The following is a 21,909-nucleotide window of genomic DNA, read 5'->3' as shown; positions in this document are numbered from 1 at the left end:
ACAGTGGCTAATCAAAAGAAATGTCTGTGATAAGAAGGAACAATAATAAACAGTGAAGTGAATAAAATCAACTATAGGTTATGTGGAGAAAGAACAAAGCACAGGGCAGCAAATATAGGCAAGTGAAAGTCCAGGCCCGAGTAGCATTCATCCATGCTCCTGGTAATTGTTGGCTGTGGACCAGAAATAGGATAGCACTGGCTTTGAAATAATCCCTCTTCACATCCAGTATCAGAATGGCCTTTGAAGCTCAACATAGATATGAGGGAAATTAACAAAAGCAGAAACAATACAGAAAAAATAGTAACTCAAGGGAATGAAACTGACCAGCAGTGTTTATAAAAGAGGTTAACAGAGTCACTTGCATTCAGTCAGAAAGATGAGAAGGTGGAATGATTTTATGACATCTAGAAATTTATGAGCTGTTCCATCACTGAATGTTGCACAAAGTAATTGAGTTGACTCTATAGTAGGTAATATTAAAGATAATTGCAACCTTCCTATGAAGAGGACACATGACAAACTTTGCCAGAGGTTACTGAGGGGAGTAGAGTTCCTTCTTCAAGTATTCTAAGATGCAATAAGCAGTTTTCTACCTTGAAACCAATAATAGCTAATCTTTTGCTTACAGCAAAAATATACACTACATGGCAATATATTTCTTCCCGTTTGTCAGTTTCTTTCACCAACATGTCAAATATAATCACTTAATTTCTCTTCGTCCACTTATTCTAACTAATGTAATAATGTGTTTAATGTTCCTAACCTCCTCCAAAACAGGGAGGAAGCTATTTTCACATGCCTATATTCTCCTAGTATTACTATTTTGAGCTGTTCTGAACCACAATCACAAGCTGCATAATTTTCCAAGCCTTCGATAACCAAACAACTCCTTTAAAATCGAACAAGTATTTTTTAACAAAAGAAATTTGAAAAGCCAATTGCTGAAAGACAACAGTTCTTCAATGGCAAGGAGTTCTGGCTGGATGTAGAGCAAGCTACATATGAAGATTAATTCAAAGTGTAACCTTCTAACCTTTTACTCATCCATGGGCTTATGATCTGTAAGTATCAACTCAAGTTCCTAAAATTGTTACCATCCTCCAATAGAGCAGTCAGAAGACAATGTGCCTCAGTCAAAACCATTTCATTTCCACACTTAGACCAAGAACGTCCATCCTACTGGCACATATTTGGTAGGGAGCCAAATTTGGCCAGCCACAGTATGAAAATTTATTTTGGACTATCCAACTTTGTGACATGCACTAAGCCTTTTTCATATGTAGAGTCCATTTTTTCTCCACTAAAAAAGAGATCAATGAGCCTATTCCTTTTGTATGTAATTTTTGAGGGCATTGGGGAAAATGGAAGTAGGTGATTTCTAGAGGCAACTTATGCAATAGATAAATATTTTGGCCCTCAATTTGATGTAGAATTACACTGTGCATTCCTGTACATAAGTCCCTCTGAAATTTCTTAAGTTACAAACAACAGTAGACATCCTTGAAAGAGAATATTTAGTTCCTTTTCAGTAAAGTTCTAAATTCTGAAGAAATGTTCAGTTGCATGTATCCTAGCAGTGAAATATTTTATTCAATCCCTGAGTGTATGCTATTTTCAGCTTTGTTCCAGGTGTGTCTTTTTATGAAATCTATAGCTACAGAGTTCTTAAGATGGATGCAATAAACCCCACCAATTATATAAGTGACATAATTGGTTTCCTTGGGATTTCCATCCCTGGATTTGCCAAAGCCAATAGGAAAAGGGTATATGTGTACAAAGGGTGATAGAAGCAACTCACAACCCAACTGCCAGTAGAGAGAAACCATAACTTCTGTAGTCACGTTCAACTCTAAACTGATTCATTATAAAAAGGACATTCTGCCTTTCTCCTGAACACTTCAAAAAGATTTATTTTAACATGCTGAAGCATCATTAATCAGAGTTGCCCCGAATCTGCTGCAAATATTCCAATGTATATTGATCACTTTGCAGCTACTGGCTCTCATTACAAGAAGAATCATCTTTTAAGGGGTCTTTTTAATGAACCGTCTCCATAACCTCATAAAACAGTCAATAAATGTGGAATTTACTTTTTCTCTGACATTTAATTTGTCTTTGATGCTTCTTAAAACAGGTTTACTGTTTTAAATTGAGCTCATCAATAAGAGAGAATTCCAGGAAGCTTTAGGGCATTTTAATTTATAAGTGGAAGAACATTTCATCATGTGGCCTACTGGCTCTTATTTATTTATTTTTTTCCTCTACCAGGGGAATATAGACTGATTTTCCTCATTTCCCTGACATCTTTAGAATGAACAGGATGAGTGACTCATCCCTCTAGGTGAAGTTAGTCTTGTCAGACCTACCACTGGGCCCTGAGACAGAACTCTCAATGTTGTGATTTCAGTCCTGCCTTCCCAGTGTTCAGGGAGAAAGAGACTAGGGCATTTAAAGTAAAAGCTTCTTCCTTACATGATTCATTTGTGTATTCCCTGATCCTTTGTGACTTGATGGGGAAATGTGGTTTCTCCCTGCCATCACCCATTGGACCTTCTCAATGAAGCTAGACCACAGATTGCAAACTGGCTGCCCATTAACTATGTTTTGCTTGTTGTCAAGTCTTGGTAGACCCACCCAATGATTTGGGTTTTTTGGTTTTTTTCTGTGAAAGAAACTTCTTTTTCATTTGATCAATGTGAATAATTACCTTTTTAAAAAGTGTAGCTATTCATTATTTTCTTGAATGTAAAGCTTGGATACATTGACTCTCCTTCTGGGCAATACTAGAACATTAGAACTGTTTGACTCTGTCTCCTCATGATTTATTTTTGAAATTTATTAATAATTGTGTACACATTTCTAAACAAATAAGACTTTTTTATTCTATGTTATACAGTCAGTGTTTATTTAGACTTATCTACATATTCACAAGATTTTTTGTTCAGCATTCTATCTTGTGTCTCAGACTGTCCATTTGGGACCATTATCTTCTACATCCTTTAGAAGTTCTTTTATACAGTCTACTGATGGCAAACTCTGGGGTTTTTGGTTTTGTTTTCATTTTTGTCTGAATATGTCTTTATTTTACCTTCATTCTGGAAGGATACTTTCACTGGGTATAAAATTTCAGGTTGACAGTTATTTTCTTTTAGCACATTGAAGATAAAATTCCCCTGTCCTCAGGCTTCTCTTACTATTGAGAAGCTGTTAGTCTCAGTGTAATTCTTCTGGCAATAGCTTGCATTTTTCCTCCTTTTCTTGCATTTAGGATTTTTTTCTTGTGTTCTGTGCAGTTTTTCTAAAATGTATCTAAATATGTGTTTGAGGTGACTAGATGGATAATTTTCCTCACTTCTGTAGAAACTCAGCCATTGTGTCTGCAAAAATGGCTTCATTCACATTATTCACATAGAAAATAAAATAGACCTTTTACTCCATCAACTCAGTCTTTTAACTTTTTTCAGTATTTTCCATCTTTTTGTTTCTCTGTGCTACCCTGTGGACAATTTTTCTCTGACCCTTTTTCTAATTTACCAATTCTTTGTTTACACTGCTCTTCTACTTTTCCACTGAGTTTTTAATTCTAACTTTTGTGTTCTATTTGATTCCATAAGTGCTATTTGGTTTATTTTCAAATCTACAATTTGAATGTCTGGCTTATTGTAGGGAAAGTTTCCCCTGAGATTCCTCATTCTGTACAGGCCACAGGCTTTGAGTTGTGGCCCCACCCTACCAGGCTTTCAAAAGATGAATTCAAAATTTTCAGCATTAGCAAAAGCCCATCAGGGCAAAAGTGGCTTCCCTGTCTAGGTTCTCTGTCTAGGTTCTGTAGTTTGGGGTGATCATTCTTTAAATTTTTATGGTTCTTAGGTTCTTTAAAGAAAATAGTTTCAATCTCGAATCCAGATTTTTTAGTTGTTTTCTGTGAGAAGCATGGTCCAAGTAACCTAACCAGAAATAAAAAATCTCCACATGGTGTTTCTTATATGTTTGAATTCATTAACATCTGTATTGGTTGGAGTTCACCTAGAGAAGCAGAAACTGCAAAAGATTGAGTCTTTATCACAGAGCTGAACACACACACACACACACACCTGGCCCAGCAGTAGGAACAACTAAAGAAAGACCCAAAGAGAAGGGAAAGTGATTCCAGACCCCATTCAACAGATCTGCAACAGCATGTGTGTGTTACAGATGCCTGCTGCCTCCCTCCTCAAGCCCTCCAACTCTCAGGAGAGTCTCCCCTATAACTCACCCTACCTGGAAAGGGAACTCTTGAAATGTAGTTCAGCCTAGGCAAGTCAGCACATTACAAAACCCTCATGCTATTATTTAATACTTGGAAATTTTCTTATTTAAAAAAAAAAAATTTCTCTTTAAAAATTAGATTATATGGGGGCACCTGGCTGGCTCAGTCAGTGGAGCACGTGACTCTTGATCTCAGGGCTGTGAGTTCAAGTCCCACATTGGGTGTAGAGATTACTTAAAAATAAAATCTTTTAAAAAAATTAGATTATATGATTACAGAGAGCCAACATGTAAACAAATCTCTAAGGCAGAGAAGAGGCTCGCCTTAGGCCTGCATGGCATTCCCCAGGTTGCCTCATGGATTTCTGTTATCTATTAGCCCCTGTAAGGCAACTGGGTTTGAGATTTAAACAAAATTGGAAGAGAGATTCACATGGTTGTCATTGATTCCTCCCCCTTTTCTCTACCCCATTAGCTTTCTTTCCCCTTCCTTTGTCCTTACTTTCTTTCCTAAGGATAAGTAAATGTGGGAGTGCAGTGATGTATATAGTTTGGAGGGAAGGGGATCCAAAGAGAATACTCACCACCTGCTAGAGCAGAGAGAGTATACGTGTTGATGGGGTTCATAGTCTTCCCAGAAAGTACTAAGATTAACATCAGGAGTTTGGATGAGATGGACTTTAATCCCATTGACTTTCATCTGCTCTTAAAAATGAGTTCACACAACCACGGATGGCCCACAAAACCTTTTGGGTTGACTTCTACTCTGTGTGCCTGCCATTGTGCATGATTTATGTGAATTTTGCCAATAGTAATTGGATGTTTTATCCCAAAAGAATCTCTAGTTTGTTTTTAAAGCCCTGCTTTGGTATAACCAGAATAATAAAATAGTCAAACACACACACCCTAAATACTATTTAAGGCAAGGAATGTAAAGATTTCATTACCTCAGGAACCACTACCTGATTTTACCATGGTCCTCAACATTTTCATGGGAAAGATGGCAAATTCAAACCAAGAGAAATATGTACCTGTAGAATATCCGAAAAGGAAATGTCCTGGTGCTTTGAAACATTTGATGAAGCAGCATGCAGAGACCAGAGAAAAAGTTATTGCAGAAGGAAAAATGCACAATCACTGAGCTGAAAAATGCTAAGGAAAATTTCAGTTCAAAATAGGAAAGCAGTTTCTAAAAGCAAGAGTCACATTCTCTGTTTCCCATGTATTCTGTCTAAGGCCAAATTAATGTAACAAACCTACCACTTGGAGTCCTGGTTATGCATTTTTTGTAAATAAATGTCAATTGATACAAGTCTTCTACATTTATTATAATCATTTGCTGAGGATAATCTTTGAATTTGACAAGGAGTTCTTTGACTTTGTAGCTGAAACCGAGGCTCAAGTAGTATTTCCATATTTCAAAGAGTTTTACATTTCAAAGAGTTTTATCAATAGAGGTGGACTTAACTTTTGCTAATGTTTGTGATGGAATAATAAACAGTTCATGATGTTTCTGATAGTTTGCATGGATTCTCCACTACATACCCTCTGTGACCATCACACACACACACACACAGACACACATACACACACACACACACTCACACACAAACAACCTGATACAATCAGGGGAACTTAACATGTTTAACTATTTTGGCATCAAAATGGATTTTGCCCTCCCAAATTATGGTAGCATATGGGAAATCCTGTCTCAGATAGTAGCCAACAGCATGTATATGGTTTTGTGACATGGAGAGAATAGGGATTATGTTGTCTTCTAGCTTTGGCTGGAAAGGACTTTTTTCTCCTTTTCCTTTGAATTTTACATATTTTTTTTAATAGTTCTTAGATTTTAGGAACTACATAATGAGCTGTTACAATTCCTTAACTGATTATTGGGACTTTGTTCTAGGTGGGATCACAAATACCACAGGACTTGCAAAATATTATAAAAGAGTTAGGACATCTTTATAATTGTTAAGGTACCAATTGCAGCGCCATTACCCCAGTCAAAGCCACCCTCATTTCTCAACTGGATTTCTCAATAGCCTCCTAACTGGTCTTCCCACTTCCACATGTGCCCACTCACAATCTACTCCCAACAGGGCAGACAGAGTCATCTTTTAGAACATAAATCAGCTCACTCCTCAGTTCAAGACTCTTTAATGGCTCCCATCTCTCTGAGAAATAAAAGTCTACAAGGTCCGACATGATCTGACTCCACTTTGCTGTATCCGCTCTTTGTTTCCTCATTGACATGCTCTCTGCTCCAGCCAACCTGGCTTCCTTGCTGGGACCCAACAACCCAGGCCATTGCCACCTTGGACTGTTGTATGGATCTCTGCCCAGAATGTTCATCTCTCAAGGGTCTGCTTGGGCACCTCCCTCCTGTGGCTCAAGTCTTTGCTCAAAGCTTTCTTTTCAGAGAGGCCTTCCGTGACCACTTTCTTTTCAAAGAGGCCTTCCATGACCACTTTACTTTCTACTACTTCCCCATTCTTAGTATCTCCTCTTCCTTTTATTCTGCTCTACTTTCTGTGTTTCAGAGCATTTATCACCTTCTCTCATTAGGTCATTTACTTCTTTCTTAAGTGTGTCGTTCAGTGTTGTTCCCTCCCCAGTGGAACACAAGCTGCATTTACATTGGAGGGCAGGGGTTTGGACTGTTTTGCTCACTGATGCTCTTGAGTTCTAGGCACCCAAGAACAATGCCTGGCACATAGTTGGTGCTTGATACATAATTTTTTAACAAACGAGTTATGCAGAGGGCTAACAAAACTAACTTCATGTATTTAAAAAATAGTTTTCTCTCTTTGAGAGAGAAAAGTATAGCCATTCAGCCCAGACTCATTGGGCTGCTTTGTTCAGTTGCTGTCAGGGATTCAATACAATCTCTTTTCAAGTTTCTTGACAGTAGTGGGATTTTGTAAAGAATTTCTTGAAACTACTAGTTGCAATCATATTTAACATCTAATTCCTACAGAGGACAGGCAAGAACCAAGGAGAATTCAGTTGCCAATCCCATTGCATTTGTGGTCGGAAGTGTTGGAATAGACAAAGGATACGGAGATTTTAAATCTCCATTCTAGAAGGTACTCAGAGAGCTCCCAGACCAAGAATTTGAAACAACCGATGATTAGAAATCAATTTCAATGCCACAAAAATGACAGCCTCCCTTTTTTTCCCACACAGGGGGACGGTTCCTCCTCATTCTTGTCGGAAACTTGCCATGAGGATCCCTCTGTTTCCCCCAACATTACTCCCCCCAACCCTCAAGCTCTCAAGTGGTGACCACCGTCCTTCCGGCCAGGTAGGACTGGATGGGAGGGGTCGCTTTTGAGAGAGGGGTGGCATGTGGCCATCAAGTTTACAGACATCTTGGACTCGCTCCTTTATTTTTCACGCCGCCCCCACCCCCCGCCAGCCTTTCTCTACATTCCCATCCTTTTCCTGCCATAGTTTCTAGCTACACCCATGATGCACCCTCATCTTTACCTGTCTTCCCCTGGTATTTATTTTTTCATCATTGTTCTCTCTCTTCTTGGCATCAATTCCATTCTCCCCTATTGTCTTCTTCCCCTTTCTTCATTTTATTTCTCTAGTTGCAAAACTGGCTTCCTTTTAGAACTCGATCTTTCTCTCTTATACTCACACTATTATTTCTGCCTTTGAGACATTTTTAAGTTCCTACTTCTTGCAACACTGGTTGCCCACAGTCTTATTATCTTAAACTCCAGTGGGATTAAATGAACTCTCGGGGAGTCTTCCTGACCACTCCATTCAATTGACTACACCCGTCCTTTTAAAAATCCAGCAAAAGTCATTGTATTCCCACATGACGTTTTGAATTCAGGGGATAGCTCAGGATTTCCTGATTCTCTAAAATCAAGAGCTCTTGAAAAGACCTCACTCATAGGGATGCTTGGGCCAGGGGCTGCTGGTTGAAGCAAAATGAAGCTCAGATGTTAGAGAGGACTTTAACTTGCCAGAGGAAATGCATCATGAAATCTATTGTATTCCTCTTGCTAATAAGAAAACTGGCCAAAACCATGCCAGTGCGTGTGCATTTCAGGGAGAAAAGATGTGTTATTGTGATTATAGAGAAAGCAGAATACATCTATTCTGATGTACTGAAAGCAGAGACCTACAATGAGGCTTATGATGTTTTCATCTTCAAGCACTCATTGATCTGTGAAGCAGAACGTTTAGAAACATGTCGAAGAATTAGTGAAAACAACAACTTTACTGGGGGGGAAAAAAAAAGCTGTAATTTCCTTCTTGTCCTCTACATCCATCAGCACATGCAGTGATGCTCTAGCTCAGCACTTTTCAAACTTCAGTGAGTGTATGAATTATCTGGAGATCCTATGAAAACGCAGATACTGATTCCGGAGGTCTGGGTGGGACCTGAGATCTGCATTTCTCACCTGATTCTAGGGGATGCCCTTGCTGCCACATTTCCATGGACCACATTTGACAAGCAGGGAGCTAGTACATTCCTACCCCTCCTGGTGGTAGCACCTGGAAGGAAAAGCTTTAAGCTGCTTTCCTGGAGGTTTATTGTATTTTAAGTTTTTGGCCTAATCACGAGCCTGAACCCTTTGAGACCTTTTTATTTTTTTACTACGGACTGTGACACTAGAGAAAGGCAGAGAATGCCATCTGAGAGCAAAGCCCCAGCCTGGCTATGAATTCCTTCCCTGTCCTACCCAAGGTGATGATCTTGTTCCTGTGGTGACCCCGTGATAAAGTCCACATGGAAAGGTGGGGCAGGGGAGGGGCGGGCAATATTGATTTCTCCAGGAAGGCATCAGAAAGACCTTGACAATGTCTTCTTCATTTGTCTATAAATGTTCAGGGTATTTTTTAAGTCATCAGCTATCAGCATCATTGGATTTTTGCTTGTTTGTTTTTGATGCACTTATTGTTACTCTCCTGGTGTTTTTGAAAGTTATTGTGAAACATTTAATACCAGGTGGGATATTGAATTCTCTCCAAGGAGGTAAATGGCAATGAAGCTCAGAACACATGACTTAGGTTTTGTTTTTTGAAACAAATGCAAGAGAGACCTAAGTACCCCATTTTGGTTGCTGTGCTCCATCAGGCTTCTAACGGCTGGTCCTCGACTTGTTTTTCCTTTAGAAGGTCAACTGAGCTTCCTGCGTAGCAAAAATATTTGTTTTCAAAAGAGATGGGTATTCCCACAATACCTGGATATTAAGAAAATCTTTAATCACACCGTGAGTTTGGTCCCTTCAGCTTTTCACATATAAAAGGCAATATAAAAATAAACCAATTTCTCATGTTCCGTGGGAAAATAGGTTTCATTGCTAAAACAGAACAAAAAAATTGCACTGTTTTGTATCTGAAAAAGAACAAAAAGTCCTTCTCTACCAGTATATGAAAGGTACATTTTTGGGCCACGTTTAATATTTCCCCCAAATGTTTCTCGCTTACCTCATGTATTTCCATTGATAGACTACGGCTGAACACAAAATGAATGAATAAAAAGTAATAGTAGATAAAGCCATCATGCATTTGCTAGAAAATAGTGATTTTTTTTTCCTCTAAGATTGATCCCAAGAGTACTCTTCACATAAATACGTGAAATTTCACAGAAGGCGGATGCTTAACCGACTGAACCACCCAGGCGCCCCAGGGCTTCTCCAAATTTTGCTCTAGAGTTTGAGTGAAGGGAATTTCCTTGAGGTAACTTACGAAACATTTAAGCAAGAAACAAAGAAAATTTCCTAGTGTAGGAACATCTAAATACTTAGATTCCCAATGGTTATTGTGGGTCTCTTCGAAGATCTTTAAATGTGGCAACAAAGGGGCTGTCTACAAGCACATCAACCTTTTCCTGACCTCCTTTGTGTCCAGAAAGAGTACGATTAATTAAACTCAGAAGTTTGCCACTGAAATAATAGGTATGAGATCCAGAGAATTCAAGGTGTTGGAGGACTCATTAAATAGGGTTGCATAAATATCATGCTGAAAGATTTAATGAGTCCGTAGGGTCACTTAAAGAGCAATGAAGCAGAGATGACCTAGAAAAAAATAAATTAGAATCGATATTGTGCTTCTGAATTAACAACTATAGATTGCTATATTAACACCTGAGATTAATTCTATAATTACATCTTAATGCATCTTCGTGTTCTCATCCCAGGAAAAATGAAAATTGCTTATTTTTAGCATTTTACTTGCCAATCATAAAAACACATTTATATAGGTGTGTTTATTTCTGTGATCTCTAGGAACCATGAATGCTTTAAGGAGCTGCAACTAGGTAAATAATGTTCATTTTTTTCTTTTAATAATTCACCTAATACTGGATGCCTACTGCATAGCACGCACTAGGCTAGATGCTGGGACAATAAAGCAATGCAAAAAGATGCAAAACTTGCCCCCCCCACCTCAAATTGTTTACAGTCCAGTGTAGCTCTGTCCTACAGAACTTTCTGCAGTGATGGAAATGTTCCATGTCTGAGAGCTCAATGCATTAGCCGCCAGCCACAGGTGGTTATTAAGTATTTGAAGTGTGGCTAATGCGACTGAGGAATTGAATTTTAATTATATTTAAATTTTATTTAAATTTAAGGGCAAATAGACACATGTGGCCAGGGGCTAACATACAGGCAGCACAGGTAGATGGTATGCTGAATCTTCATTTCTAACATGTAATCTACCTTTCTTTAAGAGATTTAAAGGTGGGGGCGCCTGGGTGGCTCAGTCAGTTAAGCAGCTGACTCTTGATTTTGGCTCAGGTTGTGATCTCAGGGTCCCGAGATGGAGTCCCACACCAAGTTCTGCACTCCGCAGGGAGTCTGCTTGATGATTCTCTCTCCCTCTCCCTCTACCCCTCCCCTCATGTTCTCTCTCTCTCTCGTCTCTCTTTCTAAAATAAATAAATAACTTTAAAAAAGTAAAGGATTCAAAGGATTTGTGTTAGGACAAAAACACTATGATCATCATTATAATAGAGCTGTTTACAGGGGAGGAAAAATGAAGGCTTCCCAGAGGTGGTGACCTTTGACCAGTAGGATTAAGTAGGAGTTTATCAAGCAGAGGAGCAGACAGGAAGAAATTCCTGGTGACCTCGTGACAGAGCCTAAGGTATGAGTATCATGTTAACTGCTACGGAATTGTGTTATTTGCATGTTGTATTAGTCAGTTTGGGCGGCTGTAACAAAATATCTCAGACAGGGTGGCCTAAACAACAGAAACTTATCCTCTCAGAGTTGTACAGTGTGAGGTCCAAGGTCAAGGTGCCAGCAGGGTTGGTTTCTGTGAGGCATCTCTCCTCAGCTTGCTGACGGTGCCTTCTTGCTGTAACCTTCAATGGCCATTCACCTGCCCTTGTGCACAGAGAGCGCTCTGGTGTCTCTTCCTGTTCTTACAAGGATGCCAGTCCTGTCAGATTAGGATCCCATCATTATGACCTCATTTAACTTAATTATATCCCTAAGGACCCCATCTCCAAATAAGTCACCTATGTTGGGGCTTCAGCATAAGAGTTTTGAAGAGACACCATTACATCCATAAAACATGTCATTCATTCAATAAGCAAATATCTTTTTCTCTGGGTTCTTTTTTTTTTTTTCCTGAGGAAGTGAGACATACCTCACACTCAGCTCACACAAATGTATAGAAAACTATCATCTATTGATCTAGCATATGATGATTCTAATCACTGCCTTTGATTTACCTATTGATAGATACATAGAGTTCTAGAAAATTAACAAGTACAGAAAACACCTAAATTAGGTGTGCGCCTCTCAGAACTCAAGTGTAATTAAATATTGCTCAAGCAAATATTAATATTAATTTTCCTTTATTCTCTGAAGACAAGCCAGTGGTGACTTGGAGTTGGTCAGACTAGCTCGCAAGAAGTTAATTTTTAAAATTTTCAGGGATTCTGTGAGCCAGTTGTTAAATGCGGCCATTATAAAAATGTAAATTACATACACTTAAAATTAAACAAATTATATTAAAAACGAAGGTAACAAACACCCAGAACTCAGCTCACAGATGTATGCAGGGTTCCTATTGCTGCTTACCACAGCCGCAAACATTATTACCCATCCATTACAAACAAAACAAAACTTTCTGCTGAAATGTAATTTATTACCTTTTTAAAGCCTGTATTTCTTTGTTTCCTTCACCAGAAAGGGGCAGTGCTGCCTTGCTGACCCATGGACTCTCAGTCCCTGCATATAAAATATTTTGGGGGCAACAGAAAATTCCCTTAAAACATAAACATAGCATTGACAACATCTTTCTAACCCACCCAGTAATGTCTTCTACCTGAAAATTGCCTCAGCAGTAACGTAAGATCCCTCCCACTTCTAATACTACCCTGCAGCTAATACTAAGCTTATACTTACTCGCCTCATTCATTTGAAAGGGGACACTTTTGTTCCTACTGAAAGTTTTAAGTGACAATAAGTGAAATAGAATAGAAAACCTCTGGGGTAAATAGTGGTTTTCAGGTTAAGCTTTATATTTTGTAGGAAACATTTCTCCCCACTGTTGCTCTTTTTTTTTTTTTTTTAAGATTATATTTATTTATTTGAGGGCTAGAGTGAGATCAAGAGAGAGAGGGCACGAGCGAAGGGGTGGGGCAGAGGGAGAGGGACAAACAGACTCCATGCTCGGCGCGGAGCCTGACACAGGGCTCCATCCCAGGACCCCAAGATCACGACCTGAGCCGAAGTCAGACGCTTAACCGACTGAGCCACCCAGGCACCCCTCCACTGTTGCCCTTTTATACCACTTCCAGACAAATAAGGGGGTGCTCATATTTTGAAAATGAAATGCCATTTGGCAGAATTCACATTTAATCATTGATTAACACTACAATTAAGTCATGCCTGTGGTCTCTAAAATCTGGAGCCCAGGAAGTAAAAATACCTGTCTAAGATTACAGAGCAAATAGGGACTCAGTTTCTTGCTCCAGGTAGACACATCAAATGGACACCACAATGCATCTTGCTTTTTCTTGAAAACCCTGTTCCTTTAGGATTCTTATATTGCCATAACACTTTATGAAACTCTTACGAAGGTGATTATAGAAGAAGAAATTCAAGCAGCAAAGATTAAGTGATTGAAAGTTTTCACCCTTTCTCTGGGTATAACTTACATCCACAAAAATCTGAGAATCATGAATATAGAACAAATTTGAGCATAGAATGGCTAAAATCCTTGGGAAGAGAGGGAAAAGAGAAGGGATCCCAAGACTGAGATCCAGATAACTCTTTATTTTAAGAGGTCCGGTAGAAGAGATAGAGCCTGAAAGAGATAGAAGAGGTACAACCTGTGAGATAGGAGAAAGACCAAGACTGTCAGAGAAGCCAAGAGGAACAAAATGATGCACAGTGACTACAGTGACTGAGTGGTACAGAAAAGGCGTCCTTTGACTTTCATAACCAGGAGGCCCCTGGTGCCTTTGGTATTAGTGATGGGTCGGTAGGAAGGTGGGAGTGGGGACCGGATAAGTGTAGGAGAAACAGGAAGCAAGGAATGAGGGACTGCTTATCTAACACTCTTCCAGAAGTCCAGACTTGAAGGGAAGCAGAAATCTGGAATAGTCATGGGTAATGTAGGGAATAAGGGAACATCCATTTGAGAAGAGATTAATCAGTACTTCTAACTTAGGGTCCAGTCTAGTTTACCTTGAGATGACTAAATAAAATGATTGCCAGGCAAGAATAGGGAAAAAGGGACTTCACCCATTTTACTGTTGTCAGGGTTGTGTTTTTCTGTGATGAATCAGAGTTCTTCAGTGGAAGAACGAGATCTTAATGAGCATGTGGCACAAGCTATCAAGAACTATCAAGAACAATAAAGGGTTTCCCTAGACACTGGTTAAATGTTGGGTCGTTTTCTCTTGCTATTTAGTACATTAATAATAATACTGATAGAGCTTGCTTCGTGATCCCCAGAGCTAATCCACAAGGGCACAAAGCCTGCAATGGTGGCTACACAAAGTATATGTAGATCAAGAGACTTCCACATTTACCGTCCCGTAATTAGAATTTACTCTGCCTTGTGTAGCAATGAAACTACTTTGCACATAATAAACTGATATATTTTCTTTTCTCTTTAAGCATCCTCCTTCCCTCCCTATCCTTCCTGAATCATAGCTCCAGGAAAGGGAAGGACTGGGCTCCCTGAGGGAGAAGATTCTCATTAGCAGGGCAGAAATCTTGAAAAACAAGAGATTTCAAGAGAGGAAGGGATTTTCCCAAATTCCTTTAGCTTCTTTGAACACAGACAGCCTAAGGGGCTGGAGTCTTACCATACACCCAGCGATGACAGGACTTCAAGGTGTGCCACAGAGAAGGAGGAAAGTGTGCCCCTTCCAACCCTGAGAACTGCGGGAAGAAGTAGGGCAAGAGAATAGAGCAGCCGGTGAGATTTGTATGTATCTCTGTCACTTCTCTTCTCCGGGTGAAATTCTGGAAGGTTCCCATATCATGTGCATCTTAGAGGGAATAGGAAAGGTCCTGTGTGCCCTGGTGACAAAAAGTGGTGCTATTGAGGGGGCTGGCGGAAGCCTAAGAACAAGACAGAGATGTTCCCTCAGGCCAGTTGGCTCAGACCATGGACTCAAGCGGCGACGACCAATCAATCACCCCAGAGGGCCAGCAGCCATTAGTCTGGAGAAATCTAGACCAGCCCCTTTACAGCAGAGACCTATGAGGATATAGGAGGAAGCCTTGTAAGTCTGAGCCTGCTGAATCCTCTTCTCCTGCTTTGAAGGCAGTCTGAGTTCTGAAATAGACTTAGCCACCATTTTGAGGAGCTAAAAATCAGGACATCTTTGAAAATTGAACTTAACCCAAAGAGACTGATTCGTGCAAGAAGCTTTTAAAACCAGTTCTATAGGGAGTGGAATTTTGAAGCAAGTCTAAGGAAATTGTCTTTTCTTTAATGGTTGGAAAAGCTTGAACAGCTTTCCTTTCTGTCATTAGAAGTGTGGCTCCTGCACCTCCAGGGAAAGTGGTTTGGGGACGTGTTTCCGCTGTGACTCAAATGACAACCGTTTCATGGGCAGACAGCTCAGGGGCTATGGTGGGCACTGCTGGACCCTCCAAGTCAATTGAAAGGGAATAGGTCTCCTGGGAGTTTGCTAATCTGATTGCAGGTTTCCTAGACACCGTGTCCCCTCCCGACCCAACACCTGCTGTGGCAGAGAGATGTTTGTAGTGAGGTGAATAACAGTTTCATGAAGGTTGGGTCACAGGGGAACAAAAGTCACACTGGCCTAGGTGGAGCCAGCCTCTTCCTGTTTTCTCTTAGAGTCTTCTCTACCACATGGAACTCTTTGTCAAAAGCTTCGGCAAGATTTTTAGTCAAAGCCTTTAAATTCACATGTTGAGAAGAAGTGTTTGCTATTTCGTGGCTGAAAATTATGTTCAATCCTGCTGAGCTAGAACCAGAAATTTGTGTCTTTTTGAAATGGGTATTCCATCTGTAACTGCTCAGAACGTCTTTCTATTAAGATCGGCTCTAAAATAAGATCTTCCTAACAGAAAAATTAATTAGAATGACTCTTGACAGTCACTCTTTTGGTGATATTTCAGTAGATTTAGCCTATAGATGTATTCCTAAGTGAACGTGTGCCCCTGCAAGGGCCCTGAGTTAGCAACACTTTCCGCGTGACCGGCAAGTCTTCTCTCCATCCTGATGTGACTGCCAGAATTGGGCTCAGCTGGGGGGTTTTGAAATTGCTGTTTCCTTTTCTTTAAACCTTGTGCCTAAATATATTGTTCGGTGTTTTGGTCAGAGTTTTACCACAATCATTTATATTTCTACAATTCCTCTGTATGTAAGTCCTGCCTGCAAACTAAAATGTGAAAACAGCTATTATATGAGACTTTACAAGATTCCCAAGAAGTCAAGTGAGGATATCCAGGGGGCCGTCAGCTGCATTGCACTTGTCATCGTTTTCACCAGGATTCTGGCCTCTAGGAATATTCTGTCTAAAGATTAAAGCTATTTTAATTGGAAAACCTAGAGACTGCAGATTGAGAATGATTTTATCACCTAGATCTCTAATCTTGGAATTATAGTGCTCACTCGCTTATCAAAGTAGAATAGACAATAGGTGTTCTTTTTTAAAATCTCTTATCTCTTTAGGGGGTTAATTCCCTAATTCCCAGTCGGTTAATCGCCTGACTCTTGATTTCGGCTCAGGTCATGATCTCAGGGTTGTGAGATTGAGCCCCGCGTTGGGCTCCATGTTGAGCAGGGAGCCTGCTTAGGATTATCCCTCTCCCTCTGCCCTACCCACCCCTAAAAAAAAAATCAGATCAAATCAAATCTTTTATCTCTTGAAATTGGAGGGCAATGTATTTGAAAGTAGCACTCCATCCCTGTCTATATATGATACATACAGGCATGCATATATATATGTTTGTTGTGCATATACATATATATATAAAATACGTAATACATAAATATTAAATATGTAGACATATTAAAAGCCAGATTTACTCATTGTTTTGGTACATATCTCTAATCTAAAGAAGTCTGTGTTGGTACACAATAGCTTATTACCAGTAAAATTGTATTATGATACAATACTGGGAAGGGATGAGCACCCCTGAGTAATAGCTTCTTGTCCTCTTTGAATTTTGCACCATGCACATTACCTATCAAATGTGTTAATCCACTGATTTTTTTCAAAGCACATGCAAATATTATTACGCACATCCTTCTACCATGCCAGCAGCAAACAGATTCCAAAGCGAGCACACCTCACCGTGTCTTGCCACACAGCTATCTCTACACTAGCTATTCAGGTAAAATGTCCATTATTCTAGAAACCCAGTCCCCTTTGATTTCAGGTCACATGCTTCCCTTGCCTGTTGTGCGGATGTCCAGTAAATGTAATTTCTGCTCTAGCACATTGTTCCACTCTACTTTCCTCTGTGTTCCTGCCTTGATTCCTTTTCAGCTGCTATCAATTTATGCACCATCAAAGGGGGAGGGAAGCATATTAATTGAAAAAATGGATTACATAAACTTGAGGGCTTCACTTTCATTACCTCCAGTGTCCAGGAATGGCATTTCCCCAGATCTATCCTTTCTGACTTAACAGAGGACTTTTCCACTGGACTTGTGACAACATCTTGTGTTCAGACTCTAGTGCCATGCTCTGCTCTTTCCATTATTCACACAAAAACGTGTTGATGAGCATGGGCACATTAAATTTATCACCATCCAAAGGTGGGGGAAAAGCTACTGCTAAGCCTGAGAAACCCAAGGTGGAGAATTCTAGAAAATTACATAGACAGTAAGAAATGCAAAGGGTTTTGAAATAAGCTGGACTGATGCCTTCATTTAGCAGATGTGAAAAGGTGCCAAGAGAAGTCCACTTACAGATAGTGGTAGGACCAGGCCAGAAATCTAGTCTCCAGCTTCCTTATTTTGTTCCCCCAACCTCACTCCGGGCTCCTCTCTTCCCCCAGTCATATTCTGTATCAGTGAATTACAATGCAACACATACAAAAAAGAAATAAGACCTATATGGGCTAGAAGATTAAAAATTATCTGCTGATTACAAGATAATTAAAAACTTATAGAGTAAAAAAAAGAATTTCATTATGCACCAAATGCAATTTAAATTTTAAAAGTCAACAAATTTTCCTCTATAGCGCAACAATACCATTTCTCCCTCTCTCTCTCATATATAGTTAATATATATACACATATAATTATGTATAATAATATAATTATGTATAATAGAAAACAACAGAAACTATAAAACAGGTAACACGTATTTATATAACCTATGTGTTGATACTCTTAAGGAGTCTTGTGCATTTCCACTGGACAGATTCCTTGAAGTGGTATTTAAATGGTTTCTCCTAAGATGATAGTTAAGGGGAAAAAAAAGTCCAAGAATACAAAACAGGTGATAATAGTATATAGGAGATCAATATATAATTAGAATGTAGGAGGCAAATGGAAGGAAGATAACTGATTTTGCAGAAAAAGAAGGGAGAAGCGAAGTGCCCAGACAGGCCCCCAAATAAGAGGGGCACCAGAAAGAGAAAACTGAGGAAAGCAGATTATCAAAGAGATCAGATAAGAGACATTTTCACAACTGAAGAACATTAGTTACCAGACTGAAGAGCTAAGTGATTGCCCAAAAACAAGAAAGAAAAGGTCCTCAGTAAGGCCCAACACTGGGAAATTTTGGAACACCAAGAACAAAGAGAAATGCTTAAATATATCCAGAAAGGAAACTATCAGTCATAAATTAGAAGTCAGAATGGGATCAGGATTCTCTACAGAAATTGTGGAGGTTTGAAAAAAGGGAAGTCAGCTCTTCAAAATTATGAAAGGATTTAATGGAGGATTGATATATCTATTAAGCAAGAGAGAACTCAAAACCATGTTCAGACATGCAGAATACCAGATCGCCTATATATTTTTCTAAAATGCAAAACAAACTTGATGTCTGTGTATGTGCAGAGGTATGAATATGAATAAGAATAAATAGAAAGTTCTAGACTTATACACATTGAACTTTTAAACAGTGATTAAGTTGAGGGAGGAGGCTGGGATTGGGGAAGTGGTCGAGGGATGCTTTCTAGCTATCTGTATTGTATGTTTGCATGTGTTTCTGGAAATAATGTATATATTATCTGGGTGATCACAAATATTCTGCATTTTAATGAAAAAGACTCTCTTACTGCTAAAAATTAGTTTTAAATGGGAGACTGTTTGAAATTTAAGCTTTTCTCTAACCGTTCATCTGGATCCACTTCTTCCAAGTACCCTCTTTCTTTCTATTTCTGGTTTTTAAAAAATCCAATTCAGGCTAAAAGAAGCCATTATGAGTCCTAGATATCATGGCATTTCTGTTAATGAGCCCTTCAAACTTGATTGGTTTTTAGTAAAATTACAGTGATTCTGAAGCAATCCTAAATTCACCTGTTTCCCTCAGCCGTATAAAAATCAACATCTGTCGCTGATGATCTAAGCTATGAAAACATCAAAAAAGCAAACTGGAGAGACCTGAGTTTCCAATAAAAACAAATAAAAACTCTGTATAACTTTTAAAATATGTTTAAATGCATCAGCGAATGGGAAAGAAATTAAGGAATGGTCAAAGCACGAAGTCTAAGTAAAAGCAGGTACCCAGAGAGGCCAACAGCAGTAAAGCTGTTTTTCACCTTGAAATTATCTGTCAAGTTGACATTGAGCTTAGAGGTTTTTTTTCCATGATGTGTGGGTAGTGGAAGAACAGGAAATGAAGACAAAATGAGGAGTCTAATAAGGGACCCACTCCATAAACCTGGGATTGCAGAGGACCACACTACCTCACAGTATGCATGAATAAAAAATGAACCCATCATCTCAAAGAATTGCAAGAAAATGGTTGGTCTTAAAACTTGATGTTGAATAGAGGAGGAAAAATTCTCCCTGAGAATTCATGATCACAAGCCACCCCTCATGTGGGTTTGAAGCCTGGATTCACATCACCTGACACACTCAGGATTTAGTTTAAATACGTCCCACCCTGGAAATCTTCTGGGCTCCTGGCATAATCAATCAATTTGTCTGTAACGGAGCCTATCTACAAACCAGACCTTATGCTATTATTACAGTTAAAGTTCCAAGAAATATCAGGAGTGCCTGGGTGCTTCATTCAGTTAAGCATCCAACTCTTGATTTCAGCTCAGTTCATGATCTCAGGGTCATGAGATCAAGCCCTGTGTCAGGCTCCATGCTGAGTGTGGAGCCTGCTTAAGATTCTCTCTCTCCCTCTCCCTCTGCCCCTACCCCCTCTTCCCATGCACTCTCTCTCTCTAAAAAAAAAAAAAAATCCAAGAAAGATCAGTTCATCAAAGCAATTACAAAATGAATATAAAAAAAGTCCACAAATGAGAACCTACAGAAACAAAAGACAGCAGAATGACTTTATATTTTGGAATTATGACATTCAGAATGTTAAACAAGTGCTAGTCTTATATTTATTTATATTTATATTATTTTTATTATATATTTTACTATATTTATATAAGACTATATTTTGGAATTATGACATACAGAATGTTAAACAAGTGCTTTTAGAATTGACAATATGTGTCAAAAGCAATTGACTGGAAAAGGGGATGAAGTATATTTGAAAACAAATTGATTTTCTATAGATGAAATACATTTAAAATTCCAGCAGTCCAGCAATAGAGAGAGACCTAGGAGATTTTAAAAGAGACCTATAATATTACTCAGAATATAACAGAGTGTCAACGAGATGAAAAATATGGTAGAGAGATAAAGAGCCAGGATAGATAACGTGAGAAGAGGTGAGCAAAAATGAGGAAAGGAGGATATTTGGAGACGTTGTATTTTCGAAGTGATGAGAAATACAAATTCATAGATTCAGGAATCCCAAGTAAGATATATTTTTTTAACAATTCCATATCTAGATACATCATACTGAGGTTTCAGAAGACCAAGGACAAAGCAAATATCTGAAAAACAGCTAAGGAGAAATTACTTTTAGAGAAATGACAATTACTTTCTGAGAAGATTGGTTTCTTAGCAGTAACAATGGAAGAAAGAAGACAGTGGGGTAATATTATCTTCAATGTGCTGAAAGAAAATCTTTGCCAGTCTAGAGCTTTATACTCAAAGAAAGCTATCACTTAAAAGCGACAGCAATAAAGACATTTTCAGGCTAGCTCAGGATAACAGGAAATGGGGGTTGGGGTGAGGGCCAGGGAGGGCTGAGTATTTACCATCAGCAGACCTTCATTAAAGGAAATCATAAACCTTAATGGTAGTCAGAGGAAGAATTAATCCAGATGGAAAGTCTGAACAAAGACCAAAGAAATTATAAATAGGTAGATCATTCTACTTGAACACTGATTATATAGAATGTTGATAATGTCTTATGGGGTTAAATTAGAACTAACATATAAAACAATTCTGTATCATTCAAGAAGAAGTCATTGGTATTGAAGTCTCCTAAGTCTTTGTGTTGTTCAGCAAGAGGGTAAAGATATTGATGAACCCTTGACGGTGATAAATATTGAAATGTCTAGTATTACTAATAGAATAAAAACAGTATATAACTTAATATGTTTCAGAGAGAAAAAAAATTAGGCTGGAAAAAGTAATCCAAAAGAAAGCAAGAAAAAAATTACAAGCAATCCTGAAGTAAGAGGTACATAATTCCAGTTAAAAAATAATTAAGTCCCAGGGATGAGAAGTACAGCATAAAGAATATAGTCAATAAGACTGTAAAAAAAAGAAAAAGTATGAAATAAGATAAAAGAATATGAATCCATTAGTATCAATTATTGATATTAATGTCAACATATTTCAATTGGCTAGCCTCCAGTTGTCAGGAGCAGCGGCCTAAAAAGTCAGAGTAAAATCAAGACCTGAGCAATTTGGACTCCAATTTACCAAAGAGGTAGGAGTGGGATTCTGGACCTTTCTCTTAACTAATTCTATAGCAATGCCTACAGGCAGCATGCAGATTGAAGGATGAGAGTATCAGTGGTAAAAAGAGCTTTAAGATGCAAAGCCAGTCATTGCACCAACGTCAGAGTTTCTACCAGAAAGCAAATTAAAAGGCAGCAAAACATGAGTTGCTGGATAAATTTTTTTTTTAAAGATTTTATTTATTTA

At 38.8% G+C, this 21,909-nt stretch overlaps 1 protein-coding gene across 5 annotated transcripts in view; it reads left to right on the top strand.

Moving 5' to 3' along the window:
• Positions 1–21,909, top strand: part of PLCB1 (phospholipase C beta 1) — a 663,588-nt gene that overhangs the window by 586,028 nt on the left and 55,651 nt on the right. For 2 of the 5 annotated variants that reach the window (XM_036122371.2, XM_036122372.2), the window contains exon 32: positions 7,444–7,561. The exons of 2 other annotated variants lie outside the window; for them this stretch is intronic. In XM_036122371.2, the coding sequence (XP_035978264.1) occupies positions 7,444–7,542 (99 nt within the window). In that variant the 3' untranslated portion in view covers positions 7,543–7,561. Of the gene's footprint in view, positions 1–7,443; positions 7,562–11,246; positions 11,368–21,909 lie in introns of all 5 variants that reach the window. One more of the 5 variants, XR_013441954.1, reaches the window with a different exon arrangement.

Source organism: Halichoerus grypus, chromosome 10 (genome assembly GCF_964656455.1).
Source record: "Halichoerus grypus chromosome 10, mHalGry1.hap1.1, whole genome shotgun sequence".
Taxonomy (NCBI): domain Eukaryota; kingdom Metazoa; phylum Chordata; class Mammalia; order Carnivora; family Phocidae; genus Halichoerus; species Halichoerus grypus.
Note: the sequence above shows the minus strand (reverse complement) of the source record. Positions and strands in the feature narration are given on the sequence as shown.